Source organism: Garra rufa, chromosome 13 (assembly GCF_049309525.1).
Source record: "Garra rufa chromosome 13, GarRuf1.0, whole genome shotgun sequence".
NCBI lineage: Eukaryota > Metazoa > Chordata > Actinopteri > Cypriniformes > Cyprinidae > Garra > Garra rufa.
This window is the reverse complement of record NC_133373.1, coordinates 24,243,849-24,263,092: the sequence shown is the minus strand read 5'-3', so window position 1 is coordinate 24,263,092 and position 19,244 is coordinate 24,243,849. Positions and strand designations below refer to the sequence as shown.

The window sequence follows — 19,244 nt, the reverse complement described above, 5'->3', positions numbered from 1 at the left end:
TCTGCAAAATGTTCATTATTTGACCAAAATATGAGGAATTATACAAAATGCAGGTTATTGTGTATTTATTACTGACCTGAATAAGATATTTCACATAAAAGATGTTTACAAAATTTGTAAATTTATAAAAATGACCCTGTTCAAAAGTTTACATACACTTAATTTTTAATACTGTATTATTACCTGAATGATCCACAGCTGGTTTTTTTTTTTTTGTTTGTTTAGTGAAAGTTGTTCAAGAGTTCCTTTTTTCTGTCCTGAACAATTAAAACTACCTGCTTCTTCAGAAAAATCCTTTCCGGTCCCACAAACTCTGTTTTTTCAGCCTTTTTTTCCGTATTTGAACCCTTTCCAACAATGACTATGATTTTGAGATCCATCTTTTTACACTGAGGAATTCATATGCAACTATTACAGAAGGTTCAAACACTCACTGATGCTTCAGAAGGAAACACAACACATTAAGAGCCGGGGGATGAAAACTTTTGAATTTGAAGATCAGGGTAAATTTAACTTTAACTTCTGGAAAACGTAAGTATCTTCTGTAGCTTCTGAAGGGCAGTACTAAATGAAAAAATATTATATTTAAGCATAATAAGAAAAATGTGCACATCTTCATTCTGTTCAAAAGTTTTCACCCCCGGCTCTTAATGCGTGGCTTTTCCTTCTGAAGCATCAGTGAGCGTTTGAACCTTCTGTAATAGTTGCATATGAGCCCCTCAGTTGTCCTCAGTGTGAAAAATAGATCTCAAAATCATAAAGTCATTGTTGGAAAGGGTTTAAATACACAAAAATGCTGAAGAACCAAAGAATATATGGGACCTAAAATAATTTTCTAAAGAAACAGTAGGCAGTATAACTGTTCAGGACAAACAAGGGACAAAAAAACAGCTGTAAGTCATTCAGTAACAACACAGTATTAAGAATCAAGTGTATGTAAACTTTTGAACGGGGTCATTTTTATAAATTCAACTATTATTTTCTCTTGTGAACTATGTAAATGTCTTTTATGTTAAATATCTTATTCAGGTCAGAACTAAATAAAAAATAACATGCGTTTTGCAAGATCCATCTTATTTTGGTAAAATAATTAGCATTTTGCAGATTCTGCAAGGGGTATGTAAACTTTTGACCTCAACTGTAAGCATCTTATTATCCACGTTTTTCTTCCCGTAAGAGTGGGCATAGTCATTTGTAAATTTTATGGGTCTGGCTTCTAATCTCATCTGCGTCCAGCTATTTTTAGCTGTTCAAAACAGCTCATTTTGCTGCTTGATATTGCAAAAGTTGTGTGACTTACCATGTTATTTTAATGTAGTTTTTTTTCTATTTAATTCAAAAGTTATAATCTAGGACAGACCAAAATATAATATGGGTCAAATTCTGCTTTGGCAGGCAAACTAATCACTCATCCTCCACACAGATGTCTTATTGGTTATGAGGTTCGATTAAGATCCCATGCATTACTCAAATAAAATGGCTTTGAGCACAACACGATCATGATTTCCACTTAAATGTCTGTATATTAAAATATTAAAGCAAAAAACACCATATTGTAGTCATTTAGTCCTTAATAAAGCAAAACGAATGGCAGGCTGTTTGGCATGAATCTTTGTGTTGAATACCAAACAGAAGTCGGTCAGTAGTGCCTGCTATTCAAAACGGAAAGTAATTCAATTAGAAAGGGACAGCATTAAACATTGGCATAGATGGTAAATGATGGACCTCAGGGGAACTATATGTGATTATCCCACCGTCTAATTTATTGAGCACAGCAAAAATGCATTAGAAAGAGAGTGGCAGGGGATGAAAGAGAATGAATGTGAGCAGGAAGCAGATTATTAGATGTGGGAGAGCGTCACGCAATTACGTACCATACAGCATTCACTACAGCTCCTCTACATGCTGTGTAGGTTTTCAATTGACATGCAAATGTGATAAAACATTTCTACTTAATTATTTGTTCGCCACTTGTTCTGTTGCTCTGATGGAAATATGCTCTGTTTGTTAATTGCAATACGTGGATAAATGTCCTTGCAGCACATGAGAACAATATATCAGAAATTCATTGTGCATCTCAACAAGCCATTCAGACTTCATTTGTCATATTATTCATAGGTGACACAGATTGCAAGGTGGGCTCTGATAATGCAGACATTAGAGGCAGCTGTTTACACATTTTACCCCTGTTGGGGAAAATAATATTGAGTTAAACAGATACATTGCAGAAAGGCAAGAAATTCGAGGCAGCGGACATGTTGACCATTGATTTGTAATGAGAAGATAATGCTATTTCTCTATTCTGGACACACTGAAATTGAATGAAAATCGAACAGTCAGTAGGAGTATGAGTACGTGCTTGTGAGGTATTGCATCTAATTTTCTTTAGAGAGGAAACAGTGTATTGTGTCCTGTTTGTATTAGTTTAAAATGGACAAAAAACATACACATTTGCTATAATTGCCATAATTTTTTCCAAGTAATTAGGCTATTAAAATGCATACATTTTACTGTTTTCTCTGTGGAAATACTCAAAGCTGTACGGTACGCTTTTATTTAGTCATGCATTGAAATCAGATTTATTTTATAATGTACATGGTTGAACTAAATAAGGATTTTGCTTAACTACTTTCCCAGAAATACCCAGAGGACAACATGTGGAACTAAAATATTCCACTCATCTACCAAAACCCTGCTGTACGAATACTGCTGATAATAATAAAGAGTTCTCATTTTTGGAACAAATACTTGTTTTTGTGATTGAGTTCAATCATTTCAGATCGTGATAATAAATTAGCCATGAAAAGCATTTTCTCAGAGCTGAGTTAAACATTTTTTGTAAATGTATTTGTAACAAAAACAAAAGCACTCCCATTCAGGGTCAGAAATAAACTTTTCTGTTATTTATTTTCCCCCTGGAATTGATTTCCAGGAACATTTTTTACCTTTGTAAGGACATTTTTTATAATTACCTTATTATTTGTATCTGTGTTGTCTTTTACATCAAATGCTTAATTTAACCAATCATTTAAATCAAACAAATAAAAATAGTAATTGTTAATTATTGCTCTTGAGATTGCAATAATGACTATTTGTGTTATTTAACAGAATACGTATAAAAATGTTCCTGTGTCTGGAGAAATTACATCATATTCTGGCTGCAGACAAATATGTTAGTTCATGATGTTAGTCTAGTTCAAATCTCTGTTACAATCAGCAAAGTTTTTATGAGGAGAAATGAATCTCTAACTTACATCGTATTCGCAGTTTGTTGTTTACGGTGAGAGAATTTAGTCAGTGAGCGCGTTCACACAAACAAAACTCCAGTGTTTTCAGCGCTGACTAATCTAAACACCTCTGATTGGCTATTGTGTTTCTAAACTCAACAGAAACATGTGATAGGTTGAAATTGATAGCGCTGCAAAAAAAAGAACATACAAAAGCAATGTATGCGGATCTAAATGTAATGCGAAGCTTTTATGAGGAGAAATGAATCTTTTACTTACATCGTACCTGCAGTTTGTTGTTTATGGTGAGAGAATTTAGTCAGTGAGCGCTTTCACGCGTCAAAACTGGTGTTTTCAATGCTGGCTAATCTAAACACATCTGATTGGCCATTGCGTTTCTAAACTCAACAGAAACATGCATGATAGGTTGAAATCCACAGCACTGCAAAAAAAGAACATACAAAAGAAAATTTGAGGCAACCTATGCAGATCTAAATGTAATCCGAAGCTTTTAAGAGGATAAATTAATCTCTAATTTACATCATATGTGCAGTTTGTTGTTTATGGTTAGAGAATTTAGTCAGTGACCGCGTTCACGCGTCAAAACTGGTGTTTTCAATGCTGGCTAATCTAAACACATCTGATTGGCCGTTGCCTTTCTAAACTCAACAGAAACATGCATGATAGGTTGAAATCAAAGTCCCTTTAAAGCCCCGCTCACACTACAGGAGTTTTAGCCCGATTTTGCCCCGATTTTCCCTCTTTCTCTTCCCCATTACACAGATGCTGTCTTTAATAGCAAAGTGATTACATTTATTTTCGTTTCTTTAGTTTATAAAGATAATTTAGAGATATATTTGGAACACTTTTTGTTTGTTCAATTCAAGTATTTGTATTTTTAATGTAACCACTAAGCGACCAGAAGCAGTCAGATCAATTTAGCCTTCTCAAGTGATCACGATTTAAATTAAAATCCATAGGCTATATATAAAAAACTTAAAGCATATCAGAATATTTATTAAATCCTTTAACCTAGAAAAATGTGTGCTAACAGGCACATATCCAATCGTTTGCGGAGATTGAAAGCTGGAGCGCGCTTTAAGACATGGATTCGCCATTGCAAGGTGAAACTTAATTTTTGCTCATAAAGGCAAGAGTAATATATCATCCAGGCTTTCTACGCTTTCTGATGTCTTGGTGTTAAACATGAGCGCTTCACAATAATTAACCGAAACCTATGTAATTGCCTCACAGACACGATTAATTTATCTATAGAAAGCTTTAAATTATTACTTCACTACTATAAAACGAAATAATTAAAATCGAAAACAAAACTCTTTCATTATAGGCCTAATCCATAAGAATGCATTTAGGATGGCGAGTCAGGATCTCAACTTCATTTTTGCGACACTGACTATTAATTACTTGAAACATTTATTAATGTTTGAGCTTCATTTATTTTGTATTTCAAAATTATATACATATGCCTATTTATATAAAGACCTATATAAACAAACGTGTAATAAATAAATAAATTATTATTATTAATTCGAATATCTCCTTAATTTTTGCCCCGACACATTCATGGTAATTACTTTTTCTGGAGCCATTGAGACCATCACATACCAGGTGAGTGCAGAAAGCTGCTTGCACAAGCTAACCTATATGTAGGCTAAACATTAGTTGCTGAAATGACGATTGGCTGTGTGAGATCAGGAGAGGCGCTTTCTCCGGCATGATAATCCTAATTATATCTTGTAGTGTGTGATGCGCCACGATTTTCAAATCTTGTAGTGTGTGCATGGTTAAGAATTCTGGTAAAATAATCTGCGAAGATTCTCCTTATGTGTGCGCTGCAACCAGATTTCATAATCGGTTAGGATTTTAAAACTCCTGTAGTGTGAGCGGGGCTTAAGGCAAGTCATGTCATTCGGCGGCCATCTTTGAAACGCTACTCGGGCAGGCAAGTGCAGCTCCTATCTCTTTGAATGGGGAAACATCAAATTCTCCAAAACTGTTTATCAAGTTTACGATTAAATTTCATATTTTAAATCTCCAAAGAACTCCAACAAGAACTGCCTCATAAATATGGTTCCTTGTGCTCCAATAGCATTAAAAACGCTTATTTTTATGGCTAAATGAGCCAGTGCGCATGCGCAGTACTGAGCGCACGTCTTTTAGAGCGCCCGACTGTTTCTATAGCAACCGGGACTTCTGGCAGCTGCAGTGACACACTGACTTTAATAATCAACGATTGGCTCTTTCACTAAGAAGGTGGGGCTTCGCGGCCATAATGAGCGTTCCATTTTTCCCCATTCAAAACTACACGAGTGACATGTCTTGGGTATTCTATAGTCTTTGGTTGAAATCCACAGCACTGCAAAAAAAGAACATACAAAAGAAAATCTGAGGCAATGTACACAGATCTAAATGTAATCCGAAGCTTTTATGAGGAGAAATTAATCTCTAATTTACAGTGTATCTGCAGTTTGTTGTTTATTGTGAGAGAATTTAGTCGGTGAGCATGTTCACGCTTCAAAACTGGTGTTTTCAGCGCTGACTAATCTAAACACCTCTGATTGCCTATTGTGTTTCTAAGCTCAACAGAAACGTGTGATTGGTTGAAATTAACAGCACTACAAAAACGAACAAACAAAAGGAAATTTGAAGCAACGTACGTCGATCTAAATGTAATGCTAAGTTTTTATGAGGAGAAGTGAAACACATCATATCTGCAGTTTGTGGTTAGAGAATTTAGTCAGTGAGTGCGTTCCATAGACTGTGTGGTGCGTTCACACGACAAAACTTATGTGTTTTCAGCACTGACTAATCTGAACGCCTCTGATTGGCCATTGCGTTTCTAACCTCAACAGAAACGTGTGATTGGTTGTAATTCTCAGCAGAGCAAAAAACAACACAAATCTTTACAACATAAGCAGATCTAAATATAATGCGAAGCTTTTAAAAAAATGAATCTTTTACTCACATTGTATCTGCAGTTTGTTGTTTAAATTAAGAGGATTTAGCCAGTGAGTGCTTCCATGTGACAAAACTCTAGTGTTTTCAGCGCTGGCTAATCTAAACGCCTCTGATTGGCTATTGCGTTTCTAAACTCAACAGAAATATCTGTGATTGGTTGTAATTCTCAGCGCTGCAAAACAACACACAAAATTAAATATGATGCAATGTATGCAGATCTAAATGTAATGCAGTGAAATGACAGTTTTCCTTTATGTTATCATTTAATTTTAATCGCAAAAGCCAACGGTCATTTTTTGCCACATTATCCTAAATCTGTGAGGCACTTTTGCCACAAGCCAGAGTTAATTTTTGACCCTGCTACCAGTATGCTTTACTGTTGAGAGAAGACTATCGTCATCAGCATTACCTCATATTCTGAGACATCTTCATTATTGATATTGATCAAGGCAATAACTTAATATTAGGTGTCAATACAGGACAGCAAATGAATAATATATGTACAATAAAGCCCCAAAAGACATTCAAATATTGGCCTTCCTTCCTAATATGAATAGATTAAACGTAAATTGATGAGCCTTAAAATCACTATTGTGATCTTAGGGACAGAAAAACAATCAAATGTGATTTTCTTTCAAGCATTAATAATAGATATTACTTCCTGTGGCAAAATATAACATCTACAGATAGTTTCTTGATGTGTATTTCTTTTAAAAGGCTTTTAAACAAAAAGACAAGCTAATATTAGCAAGCCTGGATGTATAAAGTGGGTCAAAACACGAAACACACTTTGAATGATAATAATATTTATGAATATTCAACACTATGCTATGTTTGGACAAATGCAGACAGAATCAAACAGACTGTCAACACATGAACATATTTATTAAAACCATTGCTATAACTAATTTGATATAGGCTTACTTTTTTATAACAACTATAAATATGAGAAAACATACTTTCAAGGGGAAAAAAATGTAAGGAAAACAGGTAAGTATCCCTTCTGAAAGCTTTATTTGAGAAGACCAAAAAGCACTTCTCATGTTGCAGCATCCAAAGCGATTATCTTATTACTGTGGGCATTAAGAAGCTCTCAAACGGTTTACTTTTCACCGTGTTCTCAGAAGCAAAACAGTCGTTTCTCAGTCAATATTCAATTCCTTTATCGGCACAGGCTTAATGAGTTTACAGTATAACCTCTGGCCGTTTTTATTCAAACCATCCGGAATTAGCTTACACAGTTAATTATAGCAGCATTACGCAGAGCTAAAAGTGGCTTTGCACCTGCTCTTGTGCTATTTTGGATGGATATATCAAAAAAGGTCATCACATTAGCGTATATTTTCCTATTCTGAGGATTCAACATTCCCCTTTCCACTGCATAAACATTACGGAGCATTTAAACATGATATTGACTCTATTCAAGTCTTCATATTTTGCCATATTTTACATTGATAACTAGTTATTTATCTTTAATATCCTCCGAATAGCTCCTCATTGGTTTAAAGCAATGATATCCAGCCCAAGTAGAACATCGGGTGGGCAGACATGATGTACCACGATACTCCATATGGATGTCCTACAAGGAGGCCAGATTAACAGCCAACCACAGTGGAAGGAAAGCCAAGATGAGGTGGAGAACAGTTAGTGTGATGCCAGCTGACTGGGGCATATCAGGACGTGATGGGCCTGACTTTGCAGCACTAGGTCTGGTGTAAATGTAAGGATGACTCTGGGATTTGTCAGTTTGAGCATGAAAGACAATTAAAGCACGTAATAATGAAATTAGCAAGAAAATCAAACACATGATGTAATTACAGTGACATAATGGTGTAATAGAATTACACTAATAATCATTTCTTACCACAGGGGGGCAAATGAGCTCAATAGAGTTTGAAAAGCTCTCCACCACAAACTTCTCCCCCTCAGGTTGAAACTTCCCACATAAGAAATGAGAGAAAATATTTTAGAATGACAGTTTTCCTTTCAATTTTTTTAATTTTATATTTTCTTAATTTTATGACACATAACAGTGGCTGTACTGTAAAATACCTCAAATGCGCTGCACTGCACATCAAAATAATATTTTTTTTCTTCTTAATTTTATTTCTTTCTTTACTATTTTAACTATTCAGTTTTCTTTTCAATTATCTTTTATATTTTTATTTTCTTATATATTTTGTTATATTATTTATATTTTAAATAATTATATTTTATATTATATTCATTAATTTTATATTATTTATATTCTAAATATTTTCTCTTTTTAATTAAATTTTTATTGAATACTTTAATTTCATTTTTATATTTTAAATATTTTAATAATATATATTCTAGATATTGTAAATTATTTTTATATTTTATATATATTTTTAGTTTTTTAATTTATTACTTTATATTTTTACAGTTTACATTTTTTATTTTATTATTATTTAATACTTTCTTAATTGTGTATTATTTATATTTACATTATTTTAAATTATTTTATTTTATATTTTCCTAATTTTATAGTAGTTATATTCTAATTATTTAAATTATTAATATTTTATTCAATTTATTAGTCATAATTAATAACACATTTTTTCTTTTTTCTTTACTATTTAAAATATTCAGTTTTTTCATATATTTTATTGATTTTATATCATTTCTATTTTTAATTATTATATTTAATATTTTCCTAACAATAAATAATACTGTTATTTAATTATGTTGCAAATATTTGAAATATTTTATTTCTTATTTAATACGTTATATTTTTTATATTTTACATTTTAATTTAATATTTTCTTAATTGTATATATTATATTATTAATATTTTAAATTATTTGTAATTATTTTATATATTTTCTTAATTTTATATTGCTTATATTCAAAATATTTTAAATTATTTTTATATTTTGTTTTCTGTTGTTTTCTTAAATTTTATATTAATATTTTATTTTATTCAATTTATTATTCATAATATAAAATATATTTTTTAATTGTTCAGTTTTCTTTTCATATATTTTCTTGATTTTATGTTATTTATAATATTTTCCTAATTTGATATTATTTATATTCTAAATATTTTAAATTATTTTATTTAATAATTTCTTAATTTTATATTATTTATATTCTAAATGTTTCGTTTTATATTTTCTTCATTTTATATTATTTATATTCTAAATATTTTATTTTTAAGTTTAAATTGTTACCATGTTGTTCCATAGTCCTTTGGCTAACTCCTCATGTCCTTTCATGGTAAAGTGGAAACAGTCCGGAGTAAAAAAGCTCATGTCAATCTTCCCATTCTAATCAGAGAAAAATATAAAGGCGCAAATTATGAATTGCACATTTCATATTTTAATACAAAGTTTACCATTTAAACCTTAATGCAAAGTTTGCAGCAAAGTGCTGTAAATGCTATTAATAAACAGTCAGTGGTCACTACTCACAGGGAGTCTCGGAGGATCTGCTTGTTTCAGGAATGGCTGCAAAACTACAGCAAAGTCATTCTTAAAGAAGCGGTCAGTGTGCAAGAGCTGCTCCAGTGCTTTCTGAGACAAGTCATTTAAGTCATTTAATGTCATTCAGCATCATATTTGCAAATTACAGATTCATAATATAACTATATAACTGTGAAAACAAACAAACCTGAAATTCTAGGTTGACTCCAACCAGCTCCTTCAGATCAGCAGATCCTGCAGCTGGCTTCACCAGACAGGAGCAGAATGACCTGGAGAGATCAGAGCATTAAATAAGAGAAATTAGCTTGTACAACTGAAAGAATAAAGATGACATGTCAACCATCTTGAGCAAAACAGGCTGAATGTTGTTACACATCAACATTTAAAGAGAGTTTTGATTTAATGATTTTGAAAGAGTGACTAGATATGGATTGCATATGCATTTTCCATGTGAAAACATAATCTATGACAGCACTTTCTATCTTTGCCCGATTTTAAAAGCTTGATTTAATTTCCTGTACCTTTGGAGCAGACATCCTGGCGTGGGCTTCTGTACTTCCCTCAGGGTCTCCATTGGCAGTATCTGGACTACGTTCACTATCATTCGAGGAACCTGCAAAGGAGAATTAAAAGAAAATGTTCAAAAATATATTACCAAGGCTTTATTTATTTGATCGGAGAAAAAAAGAAGTACGAATAGTAATTTTGCTAAATATTGTTTAATTTTTTAACAGCCATTATTCCAGTCTTTAGTGATGAATAGAAAGTTCAAAAGAACAGCATTTATTTGTAGCACTTTTCTAACCATGTGAAAGTATTTACTTCCACTTTTGACTAATCTAATATATGTGAACCTGGACCACAAAACCTTTCATAAGAGCCATTTCATTTCATAAAAGCTGAGTAAATAAGCTTTCCATAGATGTATGTTTTTTTATGATAGGACAATATTTGGCCGAGATACAACTATTTGAAAATCTGGAATCTAAGCATGCCAAAAAAAATCAAAATATTGAGAAAAACGCTTTTAAATTTGTCCAAAAACAAAAAATAAGTTTTGATATATATACAGTAGGAAAAAAAAAAAAATATATATATATTTATTTATTTATTTATTTATTTATTTATTTTTTTCATGTAACATGATCTTTACTTAATATCCTAATGATTTTTGCCATATAAAAAAAGGTAATTTAACCTATATAATGTATTTTGGCTATTGCTACAAATATGCCCATGCTACTTACAACTGGTTTTGTGGTTCAGGGTAACAAATATGGTACATTACATTCAGTTCAATCGTTGTTTAAAAAAGAAAAAGATCTTTTAAAGAAATTGATGGAAAAAAAAAAACATTCATACTTCAAAAATAACGAAATCTCAGAAATTACCTCATTCATCAGCATTTCCAAGGACACAGTCATGTAATGGACAAAGTTCTCCACGGAAAACAGGGACTGTGTGTATAAATAGAGAACATAAATTTTGAGGTTGCAAAAACACACTCCTACAGGACAATATGTCCGAATACAGACTCTTTAAAGGTCACTTCGGCACATTGACTAGCCTAGCTAGTTTGCCAAAGAAACAGCTTTGTAAGCAATGCCTTGTCTTTGCAGTAATCACAGATGTCATTCATCCCAATTAGAATGGTCAACAGTTTCCAGTCCTCATCAAAGTCAATTTCCTGTAGCAAAAGATAGAGGGAAAAAAATATCACAATAATGCCCAGATTTCACCAGCTGTATTTCATATACAGTATGTCACCAAAGTGAGTACACCCCTCACCAACCAGCAACCATTTGAGTATATCTTCTCAAGGGACAATACTATAGAAATGAAACTTGGATGTATTTTAGAGTAGTCAATGTGCAGCTTGTATAGCAGTATCGATTTATTGTCCCTAAAAATTACTCAACATACAGCCATTATTGTCAAAATAGCTGGTAACAAAAGTGAACTTCTCCAAAGTGTCAATATATTGTGTTAGCACCATTGTTATCTGACACGGCCTTAATCATCCTGGACATGGAATTGACCAGAGCTGCACAGGTTGTTGCTGGGATCCTCTTCCACCCCTCATGGAGCTGCTGGACGTTACACACATGGTGCTTCATGGATGCCCCACAGGTGCTTAATAGGGTTCAGGTCTGGAGACATACTTGGCCACCCCATCACCTTCACCTTCAGCTTCCTCAGCAAGGCAGTTGTCATCTTGGTGGTGTGTTTGGGATCGTTATCATGTTGGAAAACTGCAGTTCGGCCTATTTTCTGAAGGGAAGGCATCATGTTCTGTACATGTATGTACAGTACATAATGGAATCCATGTTTCCCTCAATGAACTGTAGCTCCCCAGCACTCATGCAGCCCCAGACCATGATGCTACCATCACCATGCTTGACTGTAGGCAAGACACAATTTTCTTGATACTCCTCAGCAGGGCATCGCCACACATGCTGGACACTGAGCCAAACAAGTTTATCTTATAGTCTCATCAGACCACAGAACATGGTTCCAGTAATTCATGCTCTCGGACAGGTTGTCTTCAGCAAACTGTTTGCGGGCTTTCTTGTGAGCCAGCCTTAGATGAGGCTTTCTTCTGGGACAACACCTATGCAAACCGACTTGTTACAGTGTGCGGCGTATGGTCTGAGCACTGACAAGCTGACCTTCTACTTCTGCAACCTTTGAAGCAATACTGGCAGCACTCATGCATCTGTTTTTTGAAGCCAGGTTCTGCACCTGACGCACAGATCGAGTACTCAACTTCGTTGATCGACACTTGCAAGGCCTTGGTCTTGGAAAACCTCTGTATGACCCTGACCACTGTAGTGTAACTCGGTTTCAGGGTGAACCTCTAATAGCCTTGGCCTTCTTTGTGGAGAGCAGCAATTCTAATTCTCAGATCCTCAGAGAGTTCTTTGCCATGAGATGCCATGTTGAACATCCAGTGGTCAGTATGAGAGAATTTACTTAAAGCACCTAATTTTAACTTCTCGTATACGAGATACACACCTTTGTATGGTCCTGTCAAGCAGACAAAAACATAAACATGATGAATAGGACATGTGGCTTTTCATGGTTAAACAACATACTGCTGTTATCACTTAGGGTGTACTCACTTTTGTTGCCAGCTATTTTAACAATAATGGCTGTATGTTAAGTAATTTTCAGGGAACAATAAATATATACTGCTATACAAGCTGCACATTGACTACTCTAAAATATATCCAAGTTTCATTTCTATAGAATTGTCCCTTGAGAATATATACTAAAATGGTTGCTGAAATGTGAGGGGTGTACTCACTTTTGTGAGAAACTGTATATTCACTGCAATAAAATACTACACTTACTTCATAGGTTTTCAATGTGTCAATCAAATGTCTGACTTGTTCAGGAAGATTACTAGGAAGACATTAAAATTCATATCACTGACTAATAAAATACCACAGCAAATTTTAAAAAAATATATAGTTACAGTAAAAACATTTGTCATATTTTCAAGTGTTTTATCTCAACCATTTATGAAGAATGACTAGTGATGTACTGGCATTTACAAGGTGTTGTGTCCGGTTACAGCCAGGTTAAATCCAGTCTCGCAGAGGGGAGCTGGGGTCCCATGGACCGTCTTAGTTGGGGCAGGTCCCACTAAGAGGGGGTTGAAGAGTCGAATGATGTCTAAATCATAAGAACAGAACAGTCTGGGTCACCAATGCTTTCTGGTTTTTATAAGCATTTTGCAACCAAGCTATGAAGATTTATAATTGTTAAAGGGATAGTTCACCCAAAAATTTTAATTCTGTTATTATTTACTCACTCTCATGTTGTTCCAAACCCGCAAGACGTTCATCTTCGTTCATCTTCGGAACACAAATTAAGACATTTTTGATGAAATCCGAGAGCTTTCTGACCCTGCATAGACATCAACGCAACTACCACGTTCAAGGCCCAGAAAGATAGTAAGGACATCGATAAAATAGTCCATATGACAACAGTGGTTTAATCTTAATATTATCAAGCTTTGAGGATACCTCTTGTGTGCAAAGAAAACTAAAACAATTTATTAAAAGATTTCTTCTCTTCTGTGTCAGTCTTCAACACACATTCACAAGAGTATTACAAAGCATGCATGCGGTGCTGCTGACGTAGGAGCCGGCATTCTGACGTAGAGTGTCCATCTCTCTTAGTTAATAGTGTGGTTTTTCTGGTTCAAATAAGTAAAGCTGGGCAAATTTTCAAGTCAGGGTGACTCTAGTAAAATCTTTAGACATGTTTACAAAGACGGTTTTATGTACAGTCGTGGCCAAAAGTTTTGAGAATTACATAAATATTGGAAATTGGAAAAGTTGCTGCTTAAGTTTTTATAAAAGCAATTTGCATATACTCCAGGATGTTATAAAGAGTGATCAGATGAATTGCATAGTCCTTCTTTGCCATGAAAACTAACTTAATCCCGAAAAAAACTTTCCACTGCATTGTTAAGAAGGCTTCAGGGCATCCAAGAAAGTCCAGCAAGCGCCAGGATCGTCTCCTAAAGAAGATTCAGCTGCGGGATCGGAGTGCCACCAGTGCAGAGCTTGCTCAGGAATGGCAGCAGGCAGGTGTGAGCGCATCTGCACGCACAGTGAGGCCAAGACTTTTGGAAGATGGCCTGGTGTCAAGAAGGGCAGCAAAGAAGCCACTTCTCTCCAAAAAAAACATCAGGGACAGATTGATCTTCTGCAAAAAGTATGGCAAATGGACTGCTGAGGACTGGGGCAAAGTCATACTCTCCGATGAAGCCTCTTTCCGATTGTTTGGGGCATCTGGAAAAAGCCTTGTCCGGAGAAGAAAAGGTGAGCGCTACCATCAGTCCTGTGTCATGCCAACAGTAAAGCATCCTGAGACCATTCATGTGTGGGGTTGCTTCTCATCCAAGGGAGTTGGCTCACTCACAATTTTGCCCAAAAACACAGCCATGAATAAAGAATGGTACCAAAACACCCTCCAACAGCAACTTCTTCCAACAATCCAACAACAGTTTGGTGAAGAACAATGCATTTTCCAGCGCGATGGAGCACCATGCCATAAGGCAAAAGTGATAACTAAGTGGCTCGGGGACCAAAACATTGAAATTTTGGGTCCATGGCCTGGAAACTCCCCAGATCTTGAAACTTGTGGTCAATCCTCAAGAGGTGGGTGGACAAACAAAAACCCACTAATTCTGACAAACTCCAAAAAGTGATTATGAAAGAATGGGTTGCTATCAGTCAGGATTTGGCCCAGAAGTTGATTGAAAGCATGCCCAGTCGAATTGCAGAGGTCCTGAAAAAGAAGGGCCAACACTGCAAATACTGACTCTTTGCATAAATGTCATGTAATTGTCGATAAAAGCCTTTGAAATGTACGAAGTGCTTGTAATTATATTTCAGTACATCACAGAAACAACTGAAACAAAGATCTAAAAGCAGTTTAGCAGCAAACTTTGTGAAAACTAATATTTGTGTCATTCTCAAAACTTTTGGCCACGACTGTACAGTGTGCGTTGTGTTCTGCGTCTAAACAAGACACAGCGCATCCAGGTTCTATGCATTTCGGTTTTCTTTGCACACAAAATGATGTTCTTACTACCCATCTGGGTCTTGAACATGTCAGAAAGCTTTCAGATTTCATTAAAAATATTTTAATTTGTGTTCCGAAGATGAACAAAGGTCCTACAGGTTTGGAACAACATGAGGGTGAGTAATTAATGACAATTTTCATTTCTGGGTGAACTATCCCTTTAAGAAAAAAAGGACATACTTGCCAGTGTAATGACATCTTGAAAGGATCCATAGCCACCAATGCTGTTAAAACATGGAAGAATCACAATGAAAATAACATTTCATTGGCAAATAAAAGTCACATAATTTCTAAAGGCAGCAGCCATACATAAAAATAAAAAGTAACATTAATATAAGTAATACTCTTACCTCCAAGACACGTGTCGAAATTCAATAGGTATGCCAAGAACTGTAGTTGCATTTGCACCAATGGCTGTCTACAAGTGAGACTACAATTATTATCACTTTATTTGCCACACACCTGTATTATCATTAAGTCCATCAGTTACTAATTATTTTGTTCCTAAATCTGCTTAAAGAGATCGTTCACCCTAAATATTCCTTCATCATTTACACATTATCAAGTCATTTCAAACTTGTGTGACTTTTGTTCTTCTGTGAAACAAACAAACAAGCAAAAAAAAAAAAGAGATATTTTGAGAAATATCTCATAGATTTTGTCCAAATAATGAAAGTCTATGGTTGGTTCAACCAACATTCGTTGGTTACCAACATTCTTTATAACATCATCTTTTGTATTCCACATAAGACAGAAACTCATACAGGTTTGGGATTACATGAAATGATGACATTTTTAGGTGAACTATCCCTAGTTGTTTACCTAATTTTTTGCCCCATGAATGAAGGTGATTAAAGATAGTGTAGATATAAAGGGATAGTTCACCCAAAAAATTAAAATTCTGCCATTAATTACTCACCCTCATGTCATTCCAAACCTGTAAGACCTTTGTTCATCATCAGAAAGCAAAATAAGATATTTTTTATGAAATCCGAGAGCTTTTTGATCCTGCATTGACATAAACGTTACTACCACGTTCAAGGCCCAGAAAGGTAGTAAGAACATTGAAAAATAATCCATATGACATTAATGGTTCAACCGTAATTTTATGATGCTACAAGAATACCTGAAGATGAGCAAAGGTCTTACGGGTTTGGAACGACATGAGGGTGAGTAATTAATAACAGAATTTTCATTTTTGAGTGAACTATCCTTTTAATTCTGTCATCACCTATTAAACCGTGTTCTTTAAAACTAAAAAAGAAAGTCACACTCACTGTCAATGAATCCCCAAGGGCAGCGATCACTTTTATATCGGCTGCCCTCACCAGCTCAACTACAAGAGAGATACAGCCAATCAGAAGATCAGATAACAAAACAAGATCTAAAGATTCTGATGTAATGAAGTTTGCCTGTGGTACAACAAACGCTAACATTCACCAACAAAGATAAACATCAGCATCTAGATCCAATAACCTAAAAGCCTCAAAGAAAATGTGAAAAATGTAATTAAAAACCGTTGTCTGTATTCTTCAATGTGGGCAAAACACTGACCCTAGACCAGCCTACCTGAGGTGGGCACAGAAGAGGAGGGGCTCATGTCAGGACACATGAAAGGTGGGTGTTTGAAACTGATTGGCCTGGTCTTCTCAGGAAACTCCTGTAACAAAATAACAAGCTTGTTTCTGTGAGGTCACAACTTAAACATCATTCAGGCCACGGACCACATGATAAACCAACCGGAGGAATAAAATGATGTTTGTATTAAAGATAAACCAATGAGAAGGTTGTATTTAAGGCCTCACAAAAAACATCCTTGATGATAAAAACATTTCCATCACAAATACACAAACGCACCTTTCGAAGCGCTTCCTCACTGTAGTGACGAAGTCCTTCCTCATATTCCAGCCTCCACTCATCACCTTAAGAAAAATATTTAGATCCATGAGCACTTTAAACTTAACAAAAGATCAAAATATCACAGTTTGGCCTCCATTGACTTGCACCAAGGCCTTCAACACAGGTCCACGCAAACATCTCGTTTCTTCATCCCAGGTCAATCTCACACATGTAACGTTGGCCCTGCGCTCTAGCTTGTCTTCCCAGCTCTGGATGCTTCTAGCACTTACCTTCGACAGGACATTGGGCTAGCAAGCAGGTTGCCACGGCAATGAAAAGCCACTCCATGGTGGAGCGTTTCCAAGCGGGTTAGCACAATGGATGTGCGTGCAGAGAGAACGGGGCCATTATATCAGTGCCCCTTTATCTCCCCCACCCAAAACAGCTGAGTGACGAAGTTCAGGCCCACCAACATAAAGCATGATCCAGGCGCACATGCAACTGCCAGAGGACTGGTGACCATTCATAACTTTAGAGGGCTTTAATAGAAACTGTGTCGCACTGGGGCCTGGGAGAAACAGACTGGGAGCTCGGGAGTGGATGTTAAGAGTGGATGTTTGTTTGGACTGAATAGCATCTGACGGTCTAATTATATTAAGATAGGAAATTACATTTAGCTGTGAACCCATTGATTTTTATTAGTTATTTAGAAACATTGCCATTTGAAAATGTAATTTCCTTTTTAAGACTCATCTGTTGTTATTTCAGTATTATGAGTGGTTTGATTGACATGAAACAGAGGAATCTGATATATTACTTTCAAAGCTTCAAACCATTGCTGAATTGTGAGAACTCTGCAAAAACAAACTAATGCTCTGGTGAATCTTCACAAGAAAAACTGTTCTTTACATCCTATTCACAAACATACGCTTACATTACACCTAAACTTGTGGTATTGCTATATTACCTGAAACGACAGACGCCATTGCCAAATAACCAATAGATATTTTACACATGCTCACAATTGAAATGATCTGAAATATTTTTCAGCTGAAAAAGAACCAAAAACTGAGATTTAGCACACAAACAGCCACATCCCAAAATGAATCAACTTCTGAAAATTGATGTTAGATTGCACAGAGCTACAGACCTTACACGGAAATCATCGACAAAATTTCTGAGCGCATTCAATGTATTGTTCTTAAAGGAAAAAAGGAAAAGGGTGTCTTGTTATACCAAAAAACGAGCATTATAGCAATACAGCAACCCATTCATCAAAAAAGTATTTATGTATGCAGAGGAATTTACAGTTGAGGTTAAAAGTTTACACCCCCTTTCAGAATCTGCAAAATGTTAATTATTTAACCAAAATAAGAGGGGTCATATTTCACATAAAAGACATTTACATACAGTCCACAAGAGAAAATAAGTTGAATTTATAAAAATGACCCTGTTCAAAAGTTACACTTGATTCTTAATACTGTGTTGTTACCTGAAGGATCCACAGCTGTTTTTTTGTTTAGTAATAGTTGTTCATGAGTCCCTTGTTTGTCCTGAACAGTTAAACTGGCCGCTGTTCTTCAGAAAAATCCTTCAGGTCCCACAAATTCTTTGGGTTTCCAGCATTTTTCTGTATTTTAACCCTTTCCAACAATGACTGTATGAATTTGAGATGCATCTTTTCACACGGAGGACAACTGAGGGACTCATATGCAACTCTTACAGAAGATTCAAATGCTCACTGATGCTCCAGAAAGTAAAAACACGCATTAAGGACCAGGGGGTGAAAACTTTTGAACAGAATGGAAATGCACATTTTTCTTATTTTGTCTAAATATCATATTTTTTCATTTAGAACTGCCCTTCAGAGGCTACAGAAGATATTATATGTTACCCAAAAGACAAAAGTGAAATTTACCCTGGTTTTTACCTCCCTGGCTCTTGCATTGTGTTTCCTTCTAGAGCATCAGTGAGCATTTGAACCTTCTGTAATAGTTGCATATGAGTCCCTCAGTTGTCCTCAGCGTGAAAAGATGGATCTCAAAATCATACAGTCATTGTTGGAAAGGGTTCAAATACACAAAAATGCTGGAAAAATCAAAGAAATTGTGGGACCTCAAGAATTTTTCTGAAGAACAGCAGGCAGTTTAAC

General features: G+C 35.1%; 2 protein-coding genes across 2 annotated transcripts; both read right to left on the bottom strand.

Moving 5' to 3' along the window:
• Positions 1 to 7,067: 7,067 nt before the first annotated feature.
• LOC141283786 (phospholipase B1, membrane-associated-like) lies at positions 7,068 to 11,192 on the bottom strand. The gene is made up of 7 exons (XM_073817100.1): positions 11,044 to 11,192; positions 10,174 to 10,265; positions 9,840 to 9,921; positions 9,641 to 9,742; positions 9,401 to 9,496; positions 8,071 to 8,142; positions 7,068 to 7,938 (listed from the first exon to the last, which is right to left on the bottom strand). Exons 1-7 carry the CDS (start codon positions 11,074 to 11,076, stop codon positions 7,786 to 7,788), a joined length of 630 nt encoding a protein of 209 aa, XP_073673201.1. The 5' UTR covers positions 11,077 to 11,192; the 3' UTR covers positions 7,068 to 7,785.
• Positions 11,090 to 17,642, bottom strand: LOC141283787 (phospholipase B1, membrane-associated-like). The gene is made up of 8 exons (XM_073817101.1): positions 17,111 to 17,642; positions 16,823 to 16,913; positions 16,531 to 16,589; positions 15,604 to 15,671; positions 15,434 to 15,477; positions 13,210 to 13,330; positions 13,006 to 13,057; positions 11,090 to 11,339 (listed from the first exon to the last, which is right to left on the bottom strand). The coding sequence occupies exons 2-8, from the start codon at positions 16,863 to 16,865 to the stop codon at positions 11,220 to 11,222; spliced, it is 507 nt and encodes a 168-aa protein (XP_073673202.1). The 5' UTR covers positions 16,866 to 16,913; positions 17,111 to 17,642; the 3' UTR covers positions 11,090 to 11,219.
• Between the last annotated feature and the right edge of the window lie 1,602 nt (positions 17,643 to 19,244).

Coding starts and splice junctions, on each gene's coding strand:
- LOC141283787 (XM_073817101.1), bottom strand. CDS start 16,865: ATGTGTCCTGACATGAGCCCCTCCTCTTCTGTGCCCACCTCAG. Junction 15,478..15,603: donor TTTCGACACGTGTCTTGGAG/GTAAGAGTATTA, acceptor ATGTTTTAACAG/CATTGGTGGCTATGGATCCT. Junction 13,058..13,209: donor GTAACCGGACACAACACCTT/GTAAATGCCAGT, acceptor ATGTCTTCCTAG/TAATCTTCCTGAACAAGTCA.
- LOC141283786 (XM_073817100.1), bottom strand. CDS start 11,076: ATGACTGTGTCCTTGGAAATGCTGATGAATGAG. Junction 10,266..11,043: donor TGGAAATGCTGATGAATGAG/GTAATTTCTGAG, acceptor TCTCCTTTGCAG/GTTCCTCGAATGATAGTGAA. Junction 7,939..8,070: donor AGCTCATTTGCCCCCCTGTG/GTAAGAAATGAT, acceptor GACAAATCCCAG/AGTCATCCTTACATTTACAC.